Source organism: Cucurbita moschata, unplaced genomic scaffold (assembly GCF_002738365.1).
Source record: "Cucurbita moschata cultivar Rifu unplaced genomic scaffold, Cmos_1.0 Cmo_Scf00007, whole genome shotgun sequence".
Lineage (NCBI taxonomy): Eukaryota > Viridiplantae > Streptophyta > Magnoliopsida > Cucurbitales > Cucurbitaceae > Cucurbita > Cucurbita moschata.
In genome coordinates this window covers 3,468,832-3,484,777 of record NW_019268523.1, presented here as the reverse complement: position 1 = coordinate 3,484,777, position 15,946 = coordinate 3,468,832, and the positions used below count along the sequence as shown (strand labels likewise).

At 36.4% G+C, this 15,946-nt stretch overlaps 4 protein-coding genes across 5 annotated transcripts; 1 reads left to right on the top strand and 3 right to left on the bottom strand.

Annotated features, from left to right (window-relative positions):
• Positions 1-674: 674 nt before the first annotated feature.
• On the bottom strand, positions 675-5,550 carry LOC111445152 (probable serine/threonine-protein kinase mps1). Of its 2 annotated transcripts, none has more exons than XM_023083389.1 (6): positions 5,231-5,550; positions 4,480-4,869; positions 3,366-4,342; positions 2,676-2,876; positions 1,848-2,009; positions 675-1,699 (listed from the first exon to the last, which is right to left on the bottom strand). In XM_023083389.1, exons 1-6 carry the CDS (start codon positions 5,382-5,384, stop codon positions 1,124-1,126), a joined length of 2,460 nt encoding a protein of 819 aa, XP_022939157.1. In that variant the 5' UTR covers positions 5,385-5,550; the 3' UTR covers positions 675-1,123. The 2 variants fall into 2 exon arrangements, with proteins under 2 accessions (XP_022939157.1, XP_022939158.1); XM_023083390.1 differs by having other exon boundaries at positions 4,480-4,860; positions 5,231-5,549.
• A 1,876-nt stretch (positions 5,551-7,426) lies between these two features.
• Positions 7,427-9,139, top strand: LOC111445153. The gene is made up of 2 exons (XM_023083391.1): positions 7,427-8,014; positions 8,095-9,139. Exons 1-2 carry the CDS (start codon positions 7,447-7,449, stop codon positions 8,721-8,723), a joined length of 1,197 nt encoding a protein of 398 aa, XP_022939159.1. The 5' UTR covers positions 7,427-7,446; the 3' UTR covers positions 8,724-9,139.
• Positions 9,140-10,456: 1,317 nt separating this feature from the next.
• Positions 10,457-13,233, bottom strand: LOC111445155 (ubiquitin-fold modifier 1). Its single transcript, XM_023083393.1, has 4 exons — positions 13,065-13,233; positions 12,861-12,958; positions 11,581-11,613; positions 10,457-10,663 (listed from the first exon to the last, which is right to left on the bottom strand). Exons 1-4 carry the CDS (start codon positions 13,136-13,138, stop codon positions 10,596-10,598), a joined length of 273 nt encoding a protein of 90 aa, XP_022939161.1. The 5' UTR covers positions 13,139-13,233; the 3' UTR covers positions 10,457-10,595.
• An 888-nt stretch (positions 13,234-14,121) lies between these two features.
• LOC111445154 (thaumatin-like protein) lies at positions 14,122-15,256 on the bottom strand. The gene is made up of 3 exons (XM_023083392.1): positions 15,199-15,256; positions 14,439-15,099; positions 14,122-14,337 (listed from the first exon to the last, which is right to left on the bottom strand). The coding sequence occupies exons 1-3, from the start codon at positions 15,245-15,247 to the stop codon at positions 14,199-14,201; spliced, it is 849 nt and encodes a 282-aa protein (XP_022939160.1). The 5' UTR covers positions 15,248-15,256; the 3' UTR covers positions 14,122-14,198.
• Positions 15,257-15,946: the final 690 nt, after the last annotated feature.

Genomic DNA, 15,946 nt, shown 5'->3' with positions numbered 1-15,946 from the left:
TTTTTTTTTTTTTTTTTTTTTTTTTTTTTTTTTTTTTTTTTTGTTATTTTATTTATAAATAGATTTCATTTTCAAGTTTGCCAAATGTAATTTCATCATGTTTGCTTTACCTTAGTGGTTTTGGAAACATGTAAAATAGAGGCAACCTTGAGGGAGCTTATGGAAATCAAGAGGTCTGACTATTACAAAGCAAAAGTGAAAAGGAACCGGAACAGAGATGATATTGAGGATAGTTGGAAGAAGAGTCTCACATCGGCTAATTAAAGGGTTGATCACGAGTATATAAATAAGGAATACATCTTCATTGGTGTGAAGTTTTTTCAACGAAGCTTTTTAAGGAAATAAAAAACAAAACCTTAAAAGCTTATGTTCAATGTGGACAATTTGTATCATTTTGGATGTTTCTGGTTCCTAACAAATGAGTCTTACGTAAACACCTTGCTGTCGAGTAAAAGAGTGAAAGAAGATTCAGTAGCTCTCGGTTCCGGTTCATTCGTTGATCTTTCTTTCATTTGTTGAGTCAGAATCAAAGGAAAGCCAAGAGAAGAGACGGTAAAAGAGTGCTTTTCAAGATGAATTCGAGTTCACTGTAAGAAAAGACTTTTACCTTTCACGAAAAAGTGACTTTGCTACTTGGTTCAACTTGAAAAGCGTCAATTTAGCACCGAGAACTGTAAAAGGTATTCTTCACAAGATTAAACAAGAGATTCTCGATCTCAATCCCTATTATATAAATAATGTCAAATTCCGTTGCACTAACAGTTGGGAAACTTTGGACACATATAGCCAGCTATATGCATGGTTTCTTTCTATGTTGAATCTAGGAACATAAATGACAAGCTCTCGAACAAAACTACGAACATATTTACATCGTCAAAGCTCTCAAACAATTTATATTGTACAATAATATTGGCAAATGCTACAGGCATTAAGTTGATCATCCAGCATCCGATAAGAAAATTAGTTGCTCTAGTGCACCGAACCTGGAGAGACAAAAGCAACATCTACCAAGGAGAAGCCTCATATTCTATCCATCACCATCTCTACTCAAAGATCGAATCCCACATTTCATACTGAAGAGAACTCGAAACCACTCCTTGAACGAGAAACAAAAGCAGGACTTTCACCTTTCATCCTTCTGTGATGCCACATCCTTGTAGAGAAGAAAATAGTTCTTTGACGATTTGGAAAACAGCTCACTTTGATTGTCTTTAGAAGTTATTAACAGAGATGTCATCGGCTGCACAGAGTTGAGGAGAAGTTGAAGCTGAGAACGCAGATACGAAGCTTCCTGATCACTTTCACAAGATTCGGCAATAAGTTGCAGAAGTTTGGAACTCTGGTCTTGAGAGAAGGATAGGTGTGGGGAGCCTGGGGGTACGAGGAAAGGATGTTGAAGTAACCGAGGAATTCTCCACCTCTCATGGCGGTCCCATGCAAGGCACTTCTTCATAAGATCAAGAAGCCAATGGTTGCCAACGGGTTCATATTTAATCTTATGATTTGGGTCTGTAGTGACTTTAAACTTCGACCAGAATGTCTTATACTCGGAGAAGGGGGTCCTTCCATAAACCATTTGATAAAGAATGCAGCCAAGGGACCAAATATCAGATGGTCGACCACACTTGATGGTGTTTCCATTTGCATCTTTCTCATTGCACATAAATGCCTCGGGTGACATGTAACTCAGTGTACCCACCTGTGATATGGAAAAATTCAATATCCAAACATCACGAATATGAACAAAAATTGATACACCTTTGCATTATTGCACATTGGAATATTCTGTACCAGGTACATCCGCCATGTATAAACAAAAGCAAGGGAGAGCATCAAATGATATTCACCTGTGAATCCCTTTGGATATGAGTAGTATCACTCATTATGGCTTTTGCAATACCAAAGTCAATTAGTTTTAACGAGCCTTTGACGAGAAGAAAATTTGCGGGCTTCAAATCAGAGTGAACAATGCGTTCCTCGTGTATGGTGTTTACAGCTTGAAGAATTTGCTGCCACGTATAAAGACATTTTCTATGAAATAATCAATCTATAAAGAGAGCACGTAAATGTTGCAAATGATGGAAGCAAATGAGAAACTGTACAGGTACAGTGAGGATTCTTTGTTCACGAAACCAATCAAAACAATCCACATGCATAAAATCTTATAATAAACAAAATTTAAAATTACAAAGCACGTGGATGATTCAACTTCTATCACAGAAAAACATGGTAATCTTTTTTTTTTTTTCCACAAATTTACTGTTTAAATATGAAAGGTTCAAGATTTTGTTTTTCTCCGAAGGAAAAAAGAATGTTATTCCAATTCTGAGTACAAGTAAAACAATAGTCTGAACACAGGGTATTGATATGACTCAATGGATGTGATATATTATATATCAGGAAGAAGATTTTGTTTTTCTCCAAAGGAAAAAAGAATGTTACTCCAATTCTGATTACAAGTAAAACAGTAGTATCTGAACACAGAGTATTGATATGACTCAATGGATGTGATATATTATATATCAGGAAGAAGATGAAAATTTACTGCCAAATAGAGACCATTAGCTAGGAACAAAAATTGTTCATAAATGCCGAGGAGAACGAAAAATAATTGTGAACATTAATAAACGTGCACTTATTGCTTAGCTAGATTCTAAATGGGAAGAAGGGATCACCTGCCAATAGAATCGAAGCCAATTTTCATCTATTATCTGATCGGAGCCATCAATTTCCTTCCATTTCTGTGAGAGCATGTGAGCCAAATCAATTTCGCCATACTCTAGCACCATGTATATATATCCATCATCCTTAACCCTAGCATCTTTATGATTCGTGGAGCCATTCAACACTTCCTGAAGTAAAGTCCTATCTGTTACCTAAAAAGAGAGGTTCTTAGATAATCCTGACATAAATGTACATGAATGACCGATAAATATTTCACAGTTTAGACACAAAATGATCAAACACCGATTCCATTTGATATCATTTTGGTTTTAGTTTTCTAGTTTTTATGAATTAAGTGTTACTACTGATTTCTTTCTTTCCAATTTAGTGTACCAAAAATGTTTTTAAATGCATAGTCATGTTTCTGAAAGAGGAAAACTAAACAAGAAATTTTTTAAGCAAATACGTCTAGTTTTTAAAAATATAAACTAAATGTGAAAATGTAAGAAATGGAGCCAAAGTATTTTGACTATTAGAAGCTACGAGGAAAAAATGTCAAGTGCCTTCTACAGTTTTACTTATGGCTCAAACGCCTAAAGCATGGGCTGAGATAGTAAGATGATCAACATTCGAACATTGGAAATGAGAGATGTAAATATGAATGCAAAAGACATAAAAGATATCAAGATGAAGATACATACCTCATAATCTACAAGTTGTATAATGTTATCCTTTCCTTTCAACTTATTTAAATACACAATCTCCTGACAGAACCCATAAGCAGTGGTATAATCACGACCTTTTAGTTTAATTTTCTTCAGTGCATATATCGTGCAATCTGATGAGATAACTTTGTGAACCTCACTGCTTCCTCCACTGCCTATCTTGCCAAGTCTTTGATAAAGCTTTCCATTAACCTTAAAAAACATGTCTGGATCATAATTCCTTTTACGAGTTGTTGATGTGTTCTTCCCACTTGCCACTTTTTCTTGTTTTTCTGAATCAGAGGGGTTCAAATTCACATCCGAAACTGCCTTTCTGGGTACTTGGGCCTTGGACTTTGAATCAGTGGCGTCCCCTATGAAACATTTGCCTTCATATGATTTATCATTGTGTTGCAAAGAATGTTTCGAAATATCACTATCTCTAGCTAACTTTTCCCTCTGATCCTTAGAGATGTCATAGTTGCTTCTAACATTTTCTGTATTAGCAGTAAGACCCTGAGCATGTAGGGCATCATTGCCTTTCCCATTCTTGACCTCGTCCGTAATGTCCTTTAGAGAAGACCCTGATGTTGGCAACACACTTCTTTTAGCTTCATGTTGAATATTTGCATTAAAGTCACTCAAAGGTTCGGTAGCAATACTACCACCACTTTCTTGATGCAAATGAGAGCTATAGGTCGTTGAATTAAGCATAAGCACTGAATTTGAGTGAACAGACGTGGTGGTTGCACAAGGTGGATCAAATGAAGGTTGACAAACTGGTTGAGTCAAAAAGTTTTCAAATCGCTTGAGTTTTTCTTCCACAGCTGGCGTTTTTTGTGCCAACATTGAAACCCCACCATTGTTCTTCACGTTCATATCAGTCTCTGTGTTTGGGAAACTTCGGTGCTTACATTCACCATGATTGATGACACTATAAGCTTCTCCTTGGCGGCCGGCCATCCAATCCATCTCTGTCAAAGCAAGTGAACGCATATGAGATGATAAGTTTTCCAATCCACTGGCCATCAAATTTCACAAGTGCTTGTGGAATACCATTGAAGTGAAGGTAGGATATATTAACAAGAAAATATAGGACACCAGTATTTACCCTGATATATCTTGTTGGTTTTAACAGAAAACCGAACCATTTTCTGACCATCAACATGCTGGGATTCTGTATTTAAAGTGGATGATGTGCTCCTTGATTGACAACCAACACCACGTACAAGTTCATCTCTGTGGGCATCAGATGTGAAACTTCCATCAAAGCTTTTGGTCATCAGGCCTGACATGGAAGGCCGCGTTATTGATTCATCTTGGGTTTCACCAATAATAGTCATTGTACTCTTCGTCTGTTCAATCAAATCCTTCACTGCATGATCTCGACTCACACTTTCTGCAAGCCTGGCCTCCGAACGTGGGTTCCTTGACACCTCTCTTTGGGGAACTAACAAGCGCCTGGGTCTTAAACTATTTGATTGCGTCACACCTGAAATTCCTTATAATATGATTGTCATAATGGACCGAAGAACAACCATAAAACTAAAATCATTGGCGTGAGATACTATCAAATATTTCTCAAAGCTACACAGAATCAAATTTCTTCCCGAGTAGTTAACGCATGTTCTTGTTTCTAAAGAAACAGGGCGTTCCTGTCTAATTCCCCCAACCAAGCACGAAAGTGAAAAGTAGAATAGCTAATTTTTCGAGCTTTCGTACAATATTTGGCGAATAAATAGTAGAATACAAGAAGAAATTCTTCCTACAGTAGCTCCAAATCAAGAGTGCATACATTAACACCAGCTCAATTATAACATATTCTAACACATTAAATTGTTATTAAACACATAAATACTCACCAAGTAGTTGATGGCGCTTGAAGGCGGCTTGAACATGCCGCAGGAAGTCCGGCGATGAGGAGGAGGAAGACGAGGTCGTAGTTTCTGAGTTTGTCTGACGGCTCACTTTCTTCTCAAGTGCGAGCGGGACCGGAAGGTTAGCCTCCCTGTCCATGGTCGGCTCCGAACGGCATTTCTGGATGGTGAAAAGAGAAGAACAATGAGGGAAGTGTTCTACTTACAGATACTTCGGCTCCGAACCATCTCGATCCATAGATTGGTGCGAGTTACAGAGAGGGAAAGAGAGGGAAAGAGAGGGAAACCGTGATTTTTGAAAGGATCGCTTTGTTTCGACCAGTCTCCTGTCGGAGCGTTTTGAACTGTAGTGGGCTTTTTTATTGAGCCCATTCTCTTCTGGACTTATTGGATAGAGCCCATCAAGGCATTGGACCGTACTTGGGCTTCTCTTAGCTCCAATGGGCCATTTTTAAAATTTTTTCTTGCGCATATTTAAATATTTTCACCTAATTTATTTTTTATAGACAATTTTTATGTCTATTATTATTTAAAAATAATTTTCATAAGTATATTAACGCCCATTTCTATATGTTTATGTCTATCCTAATATAAATTTTCTGTATTTTTTAATGATAGACTATATTTTAATAATATTTTTTTTCTATTATTTACAATTATTAAAAGAAATAAAAAAAAGTTAAATATTACAAATTTTAATCATATTAATATGATTAATTTTAATCATGTTAATTGGCTAAAGTTAAAAATAAAAATTAAATGCAATTGGCATATCGATAATATATCTAATAACAAATAAGCATACAAATAATTACGGGTCGAAAGCTAAATAAAATAATACATGTATATGTTTTGTATTCAATTAATACAATTATTGTAGACATAATAGTAAATGCACATGCAAATAATTGATAAATGACAAAACAAAATATTATTATTATACATTTTTTGTATTAGTAATAAAAAAATAGTTTTAAATATCATTATATACCATTGATAAATTTCATACCAATTAAATAAACATGTAAATAATGAAATAAAATAATTTATATATCACTAATATAGATGACGAACCAATATGTAAATAATTGATAATAGACGCTACATAATTCATGATCATGTCTATCAATAATATAGGCTTATTGGATTCGAGAATTCTCTAGCCTCATATCTTGTTAGGCTAAAATTATGAAAAAGAAAAAGAAATGATAATAATAATAATAATAAATAAATCATCCAAACTCATTATATTTTATTTCTTTAAAAAATTATTTTCTACCCATTTCATGCTCTTAATCATACCAAGAAAAGTGAACTTTTTATATCATTCCAATCTTATCCTCTCCATAATTTGCTGTTGGGTATCGGTAACCACAAATTTCATTTTTTTAAACCCTCTCACCTGATGGTTTTTTTTTTCTTTTTTTCTAGCTAATAATTATTAGATCAAAGTTCCACGTCTGCTAATTTAGAGAATGATCATGAAATTTATAATCATGGAATATTATCGGCTGGAAAAGTCCAAAATAAAGCCAAGAGCTTATACTTAAAGTGGACAATATCATACCATCGTGGAGATCTGTGAGTTTGCTAGTTTTAAAGCGAAAGTCCCTTGACAACTTCTCCCTGTCCAAGATTATATACTGTGAGCCGTTGTTGTTCCTCTCTTACTTGCTTATATAATATCTCTTTTAAAAATCTCTCACTGCCCTTGTTTTCTAAAACCTTTTTCTTAAATCGAGGCTAGAAGCTTGAGTATACGTCGCTTGGCCGTAGGTGACGTAAGAACAAATTGGTTTAGCTCACTTGTCGCTGGAAAGTGAGTGCCGCACAATCGCACGGCCGTAGGTGACGTAAGAACAAATTGGCTTAGCTCACTTGTCGTTGGAGAGTGAGTGCCGCACAATCGCAAGTTCGCTGCCGATGAGTCATTCCAATTTTTTTTTTTTTGAAATTTCAGTAGGAGATGTTTAAAAATAGAGAGACATTTTTCACTAAAAAAAAACAAAGCATAGGGGACCTTGCGCCTCTAAAATCAATGCCCACACACTGAAAAAGGTTCTTACAATTTCAAGGCAATGAATTTACGAGTCCCCATATCCATGGCCCCTAACCTCAAGGAGCTCCTCCTATCAACCTTCATCTTCATGTTCAGATCCTGAAAGAACAAGAACAAACCAAATCCCATTTTCAGTAAAGAAATGGCATCTGCCATGGCCAAACCCAAAACCCAGACAAAGCTCAGCCGACAAACCCATCAAAACCAGAAACCAAAGCCGCCGTCTTGGGCGGTTGTTAGAGGCATATTCAGCTGCAAGTACCTGCAGCCTCAGCAGCCACAAGAAAAACGACAACAACAGGAACAAGCAACAGAAGAGAGTAGGAAGAACAGTAAGAAAATGAGGTGTTCGGGTTCACTCTGTAACAACACCAAGGTAACGCACGAAGTTCACAAGAACAGGGCATTATCTTCAAGTTCAAGTAGATACTCAAAAGCTCCTCCATTGAACGAACAAAATGGTATTCCATCAGCCACTTGTTCATCATTATCTGCATCATCTTCTTCCAATTCCTCTAGTGGAGCCTCTTTCAGGGGAATGCCATTCAGAAAGTTCTACGGCTGCTACGAATGTAAAATGGTGATAAACCCTGTTAATGGGATGGCTAGAGACCCTTTTCTTAGAGCAACCATTTGGCCCTGTTCTGAATGTGGTGAGGTTTTCATGAAACCTGAAGCTTTGGAGCTTCACAAGAGTGTTAGACATGCAGGTACTTCAATTTTCGATCCCTTCTTTTTCTGTGTCAGTTCATAAGTTCTAAGCTTGTTTTCTTATTCCATGATTGTTTAGTGTCTGAACTTGGTCCTGAAGACACGAGCAAGAACATAGTGGAGATTATATTTCAATCAAGCTGGTTGAAAAAACAAACCCCAATTTGCAAAATTGAAAGGATTTTGAAAATCCACAACACTTCAAAAACCATCTCGAGATTCGAGGAATACAGGGACTCCATTAAAGGCAAAGCCATCAAGCTTTCAAAGAAGCACCCACGTTGCATAGCAGATGGTAACGAACTCCTGAGGTTTCATTGCACGACGTTGGCTTGCTCATTGGGCCTAAATGGCTCTTCTAGCCTCTGTAGTTCAATCCCACAATGCAATGTTTGTAGTATAATCAAGCATGGGTTCAAGGTGGCTGCAGAGGCCACTGGAGGGGACGCAGGGAAGGGTATTCTGACAACTGCCACAAGTGGAAAGGCTCATGACAGTGCTGGAATGTCATTGGACAGCAAAGACAAACGAGCAATGCTGGTTTGTCGGGTAATTGCTGGCAGGGTTAAGAAGAGTTCAGAAAGCAGCGTGGAGGATTATGACTCATTGGCCGGAGAAGCTGGCTTGTATTCCAATCTGGATGAGTTATATGTGTTCAGTCCCAAGGCAATATTGCCTTGTTTTGTTGTCATTTATGGTGGGTTTTAACTTTTAGCTGCCATTAACGGGTTTTTGTTGGGCAAGAGTTGTTTGATTGCCTCTGGAAGGATATGAATTTAATGGTATTCTATTGTGTTTCTTGTAAATTGGCATTGTGTGGGTACTGGTGGTGTCTTGGAGATGGAGATATCATCCACGCAACCGAATGGAGGCATTAATCGTTAGAAACCACGAACCTCAACAAGCTTTGCTTTTGGTTTCTCGAAAAGGTCTCATACCTATGAAGATATATTCATTACTTTTATCCATGATCATCCTCTTAATTACCCAATGTAAAACTCCCTCCCAACAATCTTCAACAATTCTTCCCTCGAACAAAGTACACCATAGAGCCTCTGTTGAAATCTATAGAGCCCTTGAACAACTTCTCCTTAATTGAGCCTCGACTTCTTTCTCTAGAGCCCTTGAACAATGTACACCCTTTGTTTGACACTTTGAGTCACCTTCAAGGCTCACAACTTCTTTGTTCGACATTTGAAAATTCTATTTACATGACTAAGTTAAGAGCATGACTCTGATATCATGTTACAAACCACAAACCTCCACAATGGTATGATATTATCAATTTGAGCATAAACTCTCTTGACTTTGCTTTTGGCTTCTCTAAAATGACTCATACCAATAGAGATGTATTACTTAGTTATAAATCCAGGATTATCCTCTTAGCCAGGGACTCCTTCTATCAATCTTCAATATTAATATCCACTATAAAAAAGAAATAAAGGGCAGCAGTACCTCCCCGTTCACGCCGGGCCTGAAAAAGGTGGAGCTGAAGCAGAGTATAAAATGGACAAGTGACTGGCGAGTAAGCTAAGTAGTGGGATATATGATTGCAACAGGAAAGCAACATAGCGTAGGAATGGAATGCTTTCTTTTCAGACAAGAATCTGCCACTAACAGTTCTGCCGGAGACATGGCCTAGCTTATTAAAGCAAAACATTTCTAGAACATGTTCGATAACATATAAAATACTGAGTCTAGATCGAAACAGAAGTGGGGAGAGAATTAGCAGACTCACGGGGTACTGTAAGTGCAGTTAGCCCTTCTGATCTTGTCGGGGCCCCAGCAATCATGTTGTTTGTTTTTGGAAAAATCCATTCTGTCCCGCTTGACTAAATGGGTGGTTGAATAGGTTTTACGGCATCAGTCAAGCTTCCACATTTCACATACTTGTGCGCAGTGGCACTATGCATGCAGTTGGCATACATGAGTAACAAAAAGGTGGGAATTATACAATCCTCTTGCAGGAATGTTCGTACAGCTTAATGAGAGGTACAAAGCGGGAAATTTTGCAAATTTGAACATGGAGAGGCTGGGGTGTTACTGTGTTCTACTTTTGACGTCTACATAGGAGCTCAACATGCACACATATCAAAGTTTCTTGGACTCCACAAGGAAATGAAGGGTCGTCTACCATGGACAAGGACCACAAGGTACCTTGTTTGGACAGAGCATTTCCAGAGCCGTTGCCTTGCCAATGTAGAGGATGTCTAAAATTGGCAGGAAGATAAAACAGACCTTGTTGGAGCTTGATATATAGTTCCAAACTGTTACTTTCTTTTTTAGGTATTTTGAATTTAATTTTTATATAGTCCTTCAATTTCAAGATTTTCCAGATCTATCGTTTGAATTTTTATAAGTCGGAGCGTTCCAAGTAAAGAGAAAAAGGAAACAAGGAGGCTTGAAATTAAAATTTGGTCTCCAACTAGTTCAAAAGAAAGTATTCCAAAATAAGGAGGCTCATTTATTTAATTAGGCAGATTGGTTCTAATGAGTTACATTAATGTGATAAACAGGTATGAAATTCTCCCAGCAAATTAAGCCAATAGATAAAGGGTTTGGAGTTTACATTTGCAGAGATCAGGCAGCTCCAACCCTATCACGAGGAATCAGGCGCAATTCAGAGCCATGCTTGAGGAACACATTGCCTGCAAAAGGCACGTCAACCATAAGTTTCAACTGCAAATGGAATATTATTATCGCCTCAAGCTTCACTGAGTTGCCTCAGCCCTAGGAATATGTATAAACAAATAGTAATATCAATGAAGAAGTTCAAATTTTATACTAACATAAACAAAATGTTATCTCATGCTTGAGGAAGTACCTCGTAGGATGTAATCCGGGAAGAATAAAAGAAGATATAAAATCTGATTTTGAGTTTTAAAGGAGCCTCTTAACATTCCAGATGGGGGTTAAAAGAAGAAGACAATATCAATAGTTCTGTTTTAGCAACAGCAAAATGGTGGCGGATTTGGTTGACAAATTCAAACACCTTGTCACCAGTTACAGAATCGCCTTGTAACGATCCAAGCCCACCACCAGCAGATATTGTCCTCTTCTGACTTTTCCCTCTAGACTTCCCCTCAAGGTTTTAAAATGAGTTTAATAAGGAGAGGTTTTCCACACCCTTAAGAAATGCTTCGTTCCCCTCGCCAATCTACCCCCTTGGGGGCTCAGTGTCCTCGCTGGCACACCGCCCGTGTTTGGCTCTAATACCATTTATAATGGCCCAAGCCTACCACTAGCAGATATTATCTTGCTTTCCCTTATGGGTTTCCCCTCAAGGTTTTAAAATGCACCTAATAGGGAGATGTTTTCAGACCCTTATAAGGAATGTTTCATTCCCCTATCAAACCGATGTGAGATCTCACACACCTCCAGCCATATATCACCATGGAACTTGAGCTTTTTTTTTTTTTTTTTTTTTTTTTTATCTGTTTCTACATTAGGCAGTTCAGCACATGCTTCTATAGTTAGGAAAGTTTAAATAACATGAAAAAATGAGGGGAACAGAAGCAAGGACAATAAATTGTAAGTTTAGGAATAGGGCCATGAATCAGCTTACCAGCACTTTGTTGAGGATTTATTCCAACGCCATCTGAAATCATTTGAACCATGTTAGACACATAAAATGTGAGGCTAAATGATTGAAGTGATACCATAATATCAGCACATCTAAACGCACATGTTCGATTGGATTCTTAAATCTTTTCTGCAGAAAATTAATTGTGCATAAAGCATCTCCCATCTAACAACGTCAATTCTATCAAATATTAATATGACTAACAAGGACAGAAACATGATCACAGTCCATATCTCGTAGTTTACAAACTCTAAAGGACAATCTCTGACCCTTCTTCTGCCACAAGATATCAGTGAAATCATGAAAAAGATGCAGATAATTGGTTCAAGCTTCAAGCAGTAGCAAAATTAGCTCAACTATTTGCAAGTTCAAAGGTATCAGTTTTTCTTTTTATCTGGGAAGAAAGGCGTAGGAACTTCTGTTTCAATATTAGTACTCGTAAAGTCAAAAGTACAATTAAGGGAATTCTCTCGGACATAAAAACCAAAAAAAAAAAAATCACAAGCACATCTCATAACAGGATCAAAGATATGAAGGCACAATGTATGGAAGCTTGACTACCATCAAGGATTACCTATAGCATACTAACAACACTCTCCAAACATGTAACATTTTGTATGACGACATCCAATTTTTCTGATATTAAACTACTGTCGACGATCTTTTTGATACTCAAATCTTCAGACCAATCAATTCCAAATCAGAAACAATAATATACCTTGAATACAAAAGATGATGATGATGGAAATCCTCCATCAATGAAGTAATGTGGACAGGTTAATGAACAATTTATGTTTTCGGACAGGAAACAACCCAACCTTTCATCAAAAAAGAAAGGGCAATCCCAGCAATCTGAAGTTGAGAGAGGAGATATTGGAGTGTGACAAAAGTCCCAGAGTGGATTTCGCTAGGAGAGATAAAGAACGTGGATATATAAATAAAGGACAATATCCAAAAATTAAGATACTCAAAGTGGACAAGCAGAGGTCCATTCCCTATTTCGTGTTTTGACGAATACTGACCCAATCTCCACACATCCAATTACTAATACTCGTTTCTCAAAAAAAGACTTCACGCTTCGTACGATTGAGGGCACGCCAACCATCTCAAGGAACTCAACGCCAATTTTCATTTCTAGAACCACACGTATTGTGATCGGCAGATCTCAAATAGTTAATTACAAAGAAATTTCACGCATGCAGATTCCAATCACAAACGAATCAAAATTCAACGAATAAATCAACACGGAGGTAATCAATTACCATTGGTGATGATGGCGCTAGTTTGCGGAGGCACCTTAAATTCTTCAGCGGCAAATTTGAGGACAGCGGTGAAGGGCGCGGCCTCTGGAACGCTAAACCTGAGAGACAGAGAAATCGAAAAAACGATGAGATTGGATCTTAATACTGGGCAAGGAAAGAGGAAAACCCTAGGAGCTTAAAAATCAAGGGTTTAAGATTACGAACACTTTAAATGGGAGCTTGGGGTCTGAGGTGAGAGTGACTTTGAAGGAGACCTTTCCGCCGCCTGCACCCGCCATTTTCGAGCTCTGTGATGTGATGAAGGTTGAAACTCGTTGATTTTGGAGGAGATTCTTGTATGATTTTTATAGGTACGGCGTGCAAATTCGTCCGATATCGTATTTAAAGCTTTAATTATTTTTTATTATTTTATATATATTTTAAGGTTTAAACGGTATTATTAATTTTTTTTTTTTTTTGTTATATTATATGTTGTCCAAACATTTGAAGGTTGAGACAGTGCAAAATTTATAAGTATTTTTATTACTCATTTACTACTAATATATATATATAAAACTTTTAAATTTAAAAAAAAATTAATTTTTTTTACTATATATATATATATATATATATATATATATATATATAACTTTTAAATTTTAAAAAAATTTAAATTTTTTTTTACTATTATTATTTTAGAATTAAAGAGATAATTATTTTTTTAAAATAAATGTTAAGGATATTATTGAATTTTTTTTTTTTAAATTGAGTATTATTGAAAATTTAAAAGTTCAATAACATTTTTTTAAGTTTTAAAATATTTTTTAAAAAACAAATTATTTAGTATTTTTTTTAAATGTGAGGATATTATTAAAAAAAAAAAAGTAGAAATCATAAATAATTTTAGATAAAAGGTAAAGTTTAGGAATATTTTTATTAATTTAGTCTGTATATTATTTTTTAATATCATATTTGATATTGGCTAAATATTAGACAATTTTGATTTATACTCTTGAGTTAAATTCACTATGTTAATCCTATAATTACTAATTATAGGTATTTTAATTGATTTTTTTTTTTCACTTTCTTTAATATAATTTTAATGATTTTTACTCCTTTCTTTTTTATTTCAATATTTTTAAAATTTTAAATTAAGTTGCTGAATTTTCAATAAATTTTAAAATTAGTCCGACCAGTAATAATAAGTTTTATTTTTGTTAAACTCGGAAAATAAATTTCTATTAAAAAAAAATACAAGTCAAATTAAGAAAAAAAAAATTGATGAGCTAAATCACAAACACAAAATAAATAACTAAAAATAAAATACATAAACAATATGAAAATCACGTAGCCTCAACGTTAAAAAATAACCGACGAATTAATGAGAAATAGAATAGCCGCCATTAGAGCCCACCATCCTCCGCCCACGACGGATTTCAAGCCCTTTGATCCACTGCAAACTAGCTTGTGGTTATGGTAAGTACACACCGGCTGCGCCCTGCCATGAATTTCAACCTTATTATTATTATTATTTTAATTAAGCTTATAAATATTATTGTCTTATTTTAAAATTTAATTAAAAGCTGAATTAAATTGTACCTCTTGGAGCAGAAGCTGACGACATAATCAGCGGCGGAGCAGGTGAAAATGCTTGTCGGATCATCGTAAGCGTAGCTATACGCTGTCGGACACGCATCCTTAAACTTCTTCGAGTAAAATGTCGGCTGGCAAGTCACCGGATTCCCATAAACACCTCTACAACAATACTCATCTTTATCAAACACGTCGCACGCGCTCCGGCACCCGACAACTTTCCCGTTCGATTTTACAGCCAATTCCGCCGGGCAATCACTTCTCAAATCACCATCGCACCCTGCCACGCCGCATTTTCCGGTGCCATTGATCGGCGTGATCACCATCGGCAAATTAAACCCATCCACCAAGCTCACGTCGTAAAAATCCTGCGCCGCAAGTGTGAACTCCGCAAGCGACGCTGGTGTCTTCCCCGAGGCTTTGCATTTGAGCGATGCCCCACAGGCTCCGGTTTGACACTGCCCATTCCCGTTCCGGTCGAAGTTGCACCCGGTTCGACCCCATATCCGGCCCGACCACCCCACTGGCGCTTTGAAAACGATTGACTGACCGCGTTTTAGTGCAAAACCGCCTCCGTTGAAACCGTCTCCCGGAGTTATCGCCGGCCATATTGTTTCCTTGCAGTTGTTTATTACGGTGAAAACTCGTGCGCTCTCCGTTCTCCCTCCTGCCACGTTCGAATGTGCATTTTTTTAGTTTACTACTATAAAATTGTTTATTTTCAGCTGAGCTATGATCAAATTTATAAAAAAAAAAAAAAAATTACCCGACAAAATAAGGATTAAAATGAAGAAAAATTGAGAAATGGAAGCCATATTGGTAATTTTTTTGGGTGGATTAATGCAAGGAAGTTGGAAAGTGTATATATACATATATGTGAAGGAAAATGAGGGGATGAATAGAATACGTGTGGAGGGAAGATAACTTGGAGGCCAAAAGTTGGGCATTTTGGGAAAGCGCTTTCTAGGTTTAGAAAAGATTCCTTTCCTGACCCATTACATCAAGTTTATTCAAACCTTCCTCCATGCTTCCAATTAATCTCTTAAAGCCCACTCCATGATGCATAAAGCCCAATGTTTCTGATTTCTTCCCTTTTGTGCTTGGTTCGAGCGAGCATAGTTTAGTAGTTAAAGACGTTTTTTTTAGTTTAAATCGAGATTTCAAACAAAGATGAGAATGATGCAAAATTAAGGGTATTCAAAACATTGGATGACCCAACTCAACCCATTTACGATTTGGGTTGATTTGAGTTGAAATAAATTAAAACTCTATAAGGTGGATTCTTTATATATTTAGTACTGAATTATAGTTTACCATACATATATATATATATCATATTTGATATTTTATTAAAGGTAAATATCTAGATATTTGTCTCCTATTATGGTTTACCATAGATATCTTTCATTTATTACTCTTTCTATATTCTTTAATTTATTTGATTAGAAAGAGAGAACCTTAGGTACGGTGGTTTTACCAAATACTATCCGTTCATATGTTTTTCTAAAACTAAA

Coding starts and splice junctions, on each gene's coding strand:
- LOC111445152 (XM_023083389.1), bottom strand. CDS start 5,384: ATGGACAGGGAGGCTAACCTTCCGGTCCCGCTCGCACTTGAGAAGAAA. Junction 4,870..5,230: donor CAAGCGCCATCAACTACTTG/GTGAGTATTTAT, acceptor TCATATTATAAG/GAATTTCAGGTGTGACGCAA. Junction 4,343..4,479: donor AACCAACAAGATATATCAGG/GTAAATACTGGT, acceptor TTGCTTTGACAG/AGATGGATTGGATGGCCGGC.
- LOC111445153 (XM_023083391.1), top strand. CDS start 7,447: ATGGCATCTGCCATGGCCAAACCCAAAACCCAGACAAAGCTCAGCCGA. Junction 8,015..8,094: donor CAAGAGTGTTAGACATGCAG/GTACTTCAATTT, acceptor ATGATTGTTTAG/TGTCTGAACTTGGTCCTGAA.
- LOC111445155 (XM_023083393.1), bottom strand. CDS start 13,138: ATGGCGGGTGCAGGCGGCGGAAAGGTCTCCTTCAAAGTCACTCTCACC. Junction 11,614..12,860: donor TAGCGCCATCATCACCAATG/GTAATTGATTAC, acceptor AAATGATTTCAG/ATGGCGTTGGAATAAATCCT. Junction 10,664..11,580: donor AAATCCTCAACAAAGTGCTG/GTAAGCTGATTC, acceptor TGCCTTTTGCAG/GCAATGTGTTCCTCAAGCAT.
- LOC111445154 (XM_023083392.1), bottom strand. CDS start 15,247: ATGGCTTCCATTTCTCAATTTTTCTTCATTTTAATCCTTATTTTGTCG. Junction 15,100..15,198: donor TTTAATCCTTATTTTGTCGG/GTAATTTTTTTT, acceptor CGAACGTGGCAG/GAGGGAGAACGGAGAGCGCA. Junction 14,338..14,438: donor GTCAGCTTCTGCTCCAAGAG/GTACAATTTAAT, acceptor AATTCATGGCAG/GGCGCAGCCGGTGTGTACTT.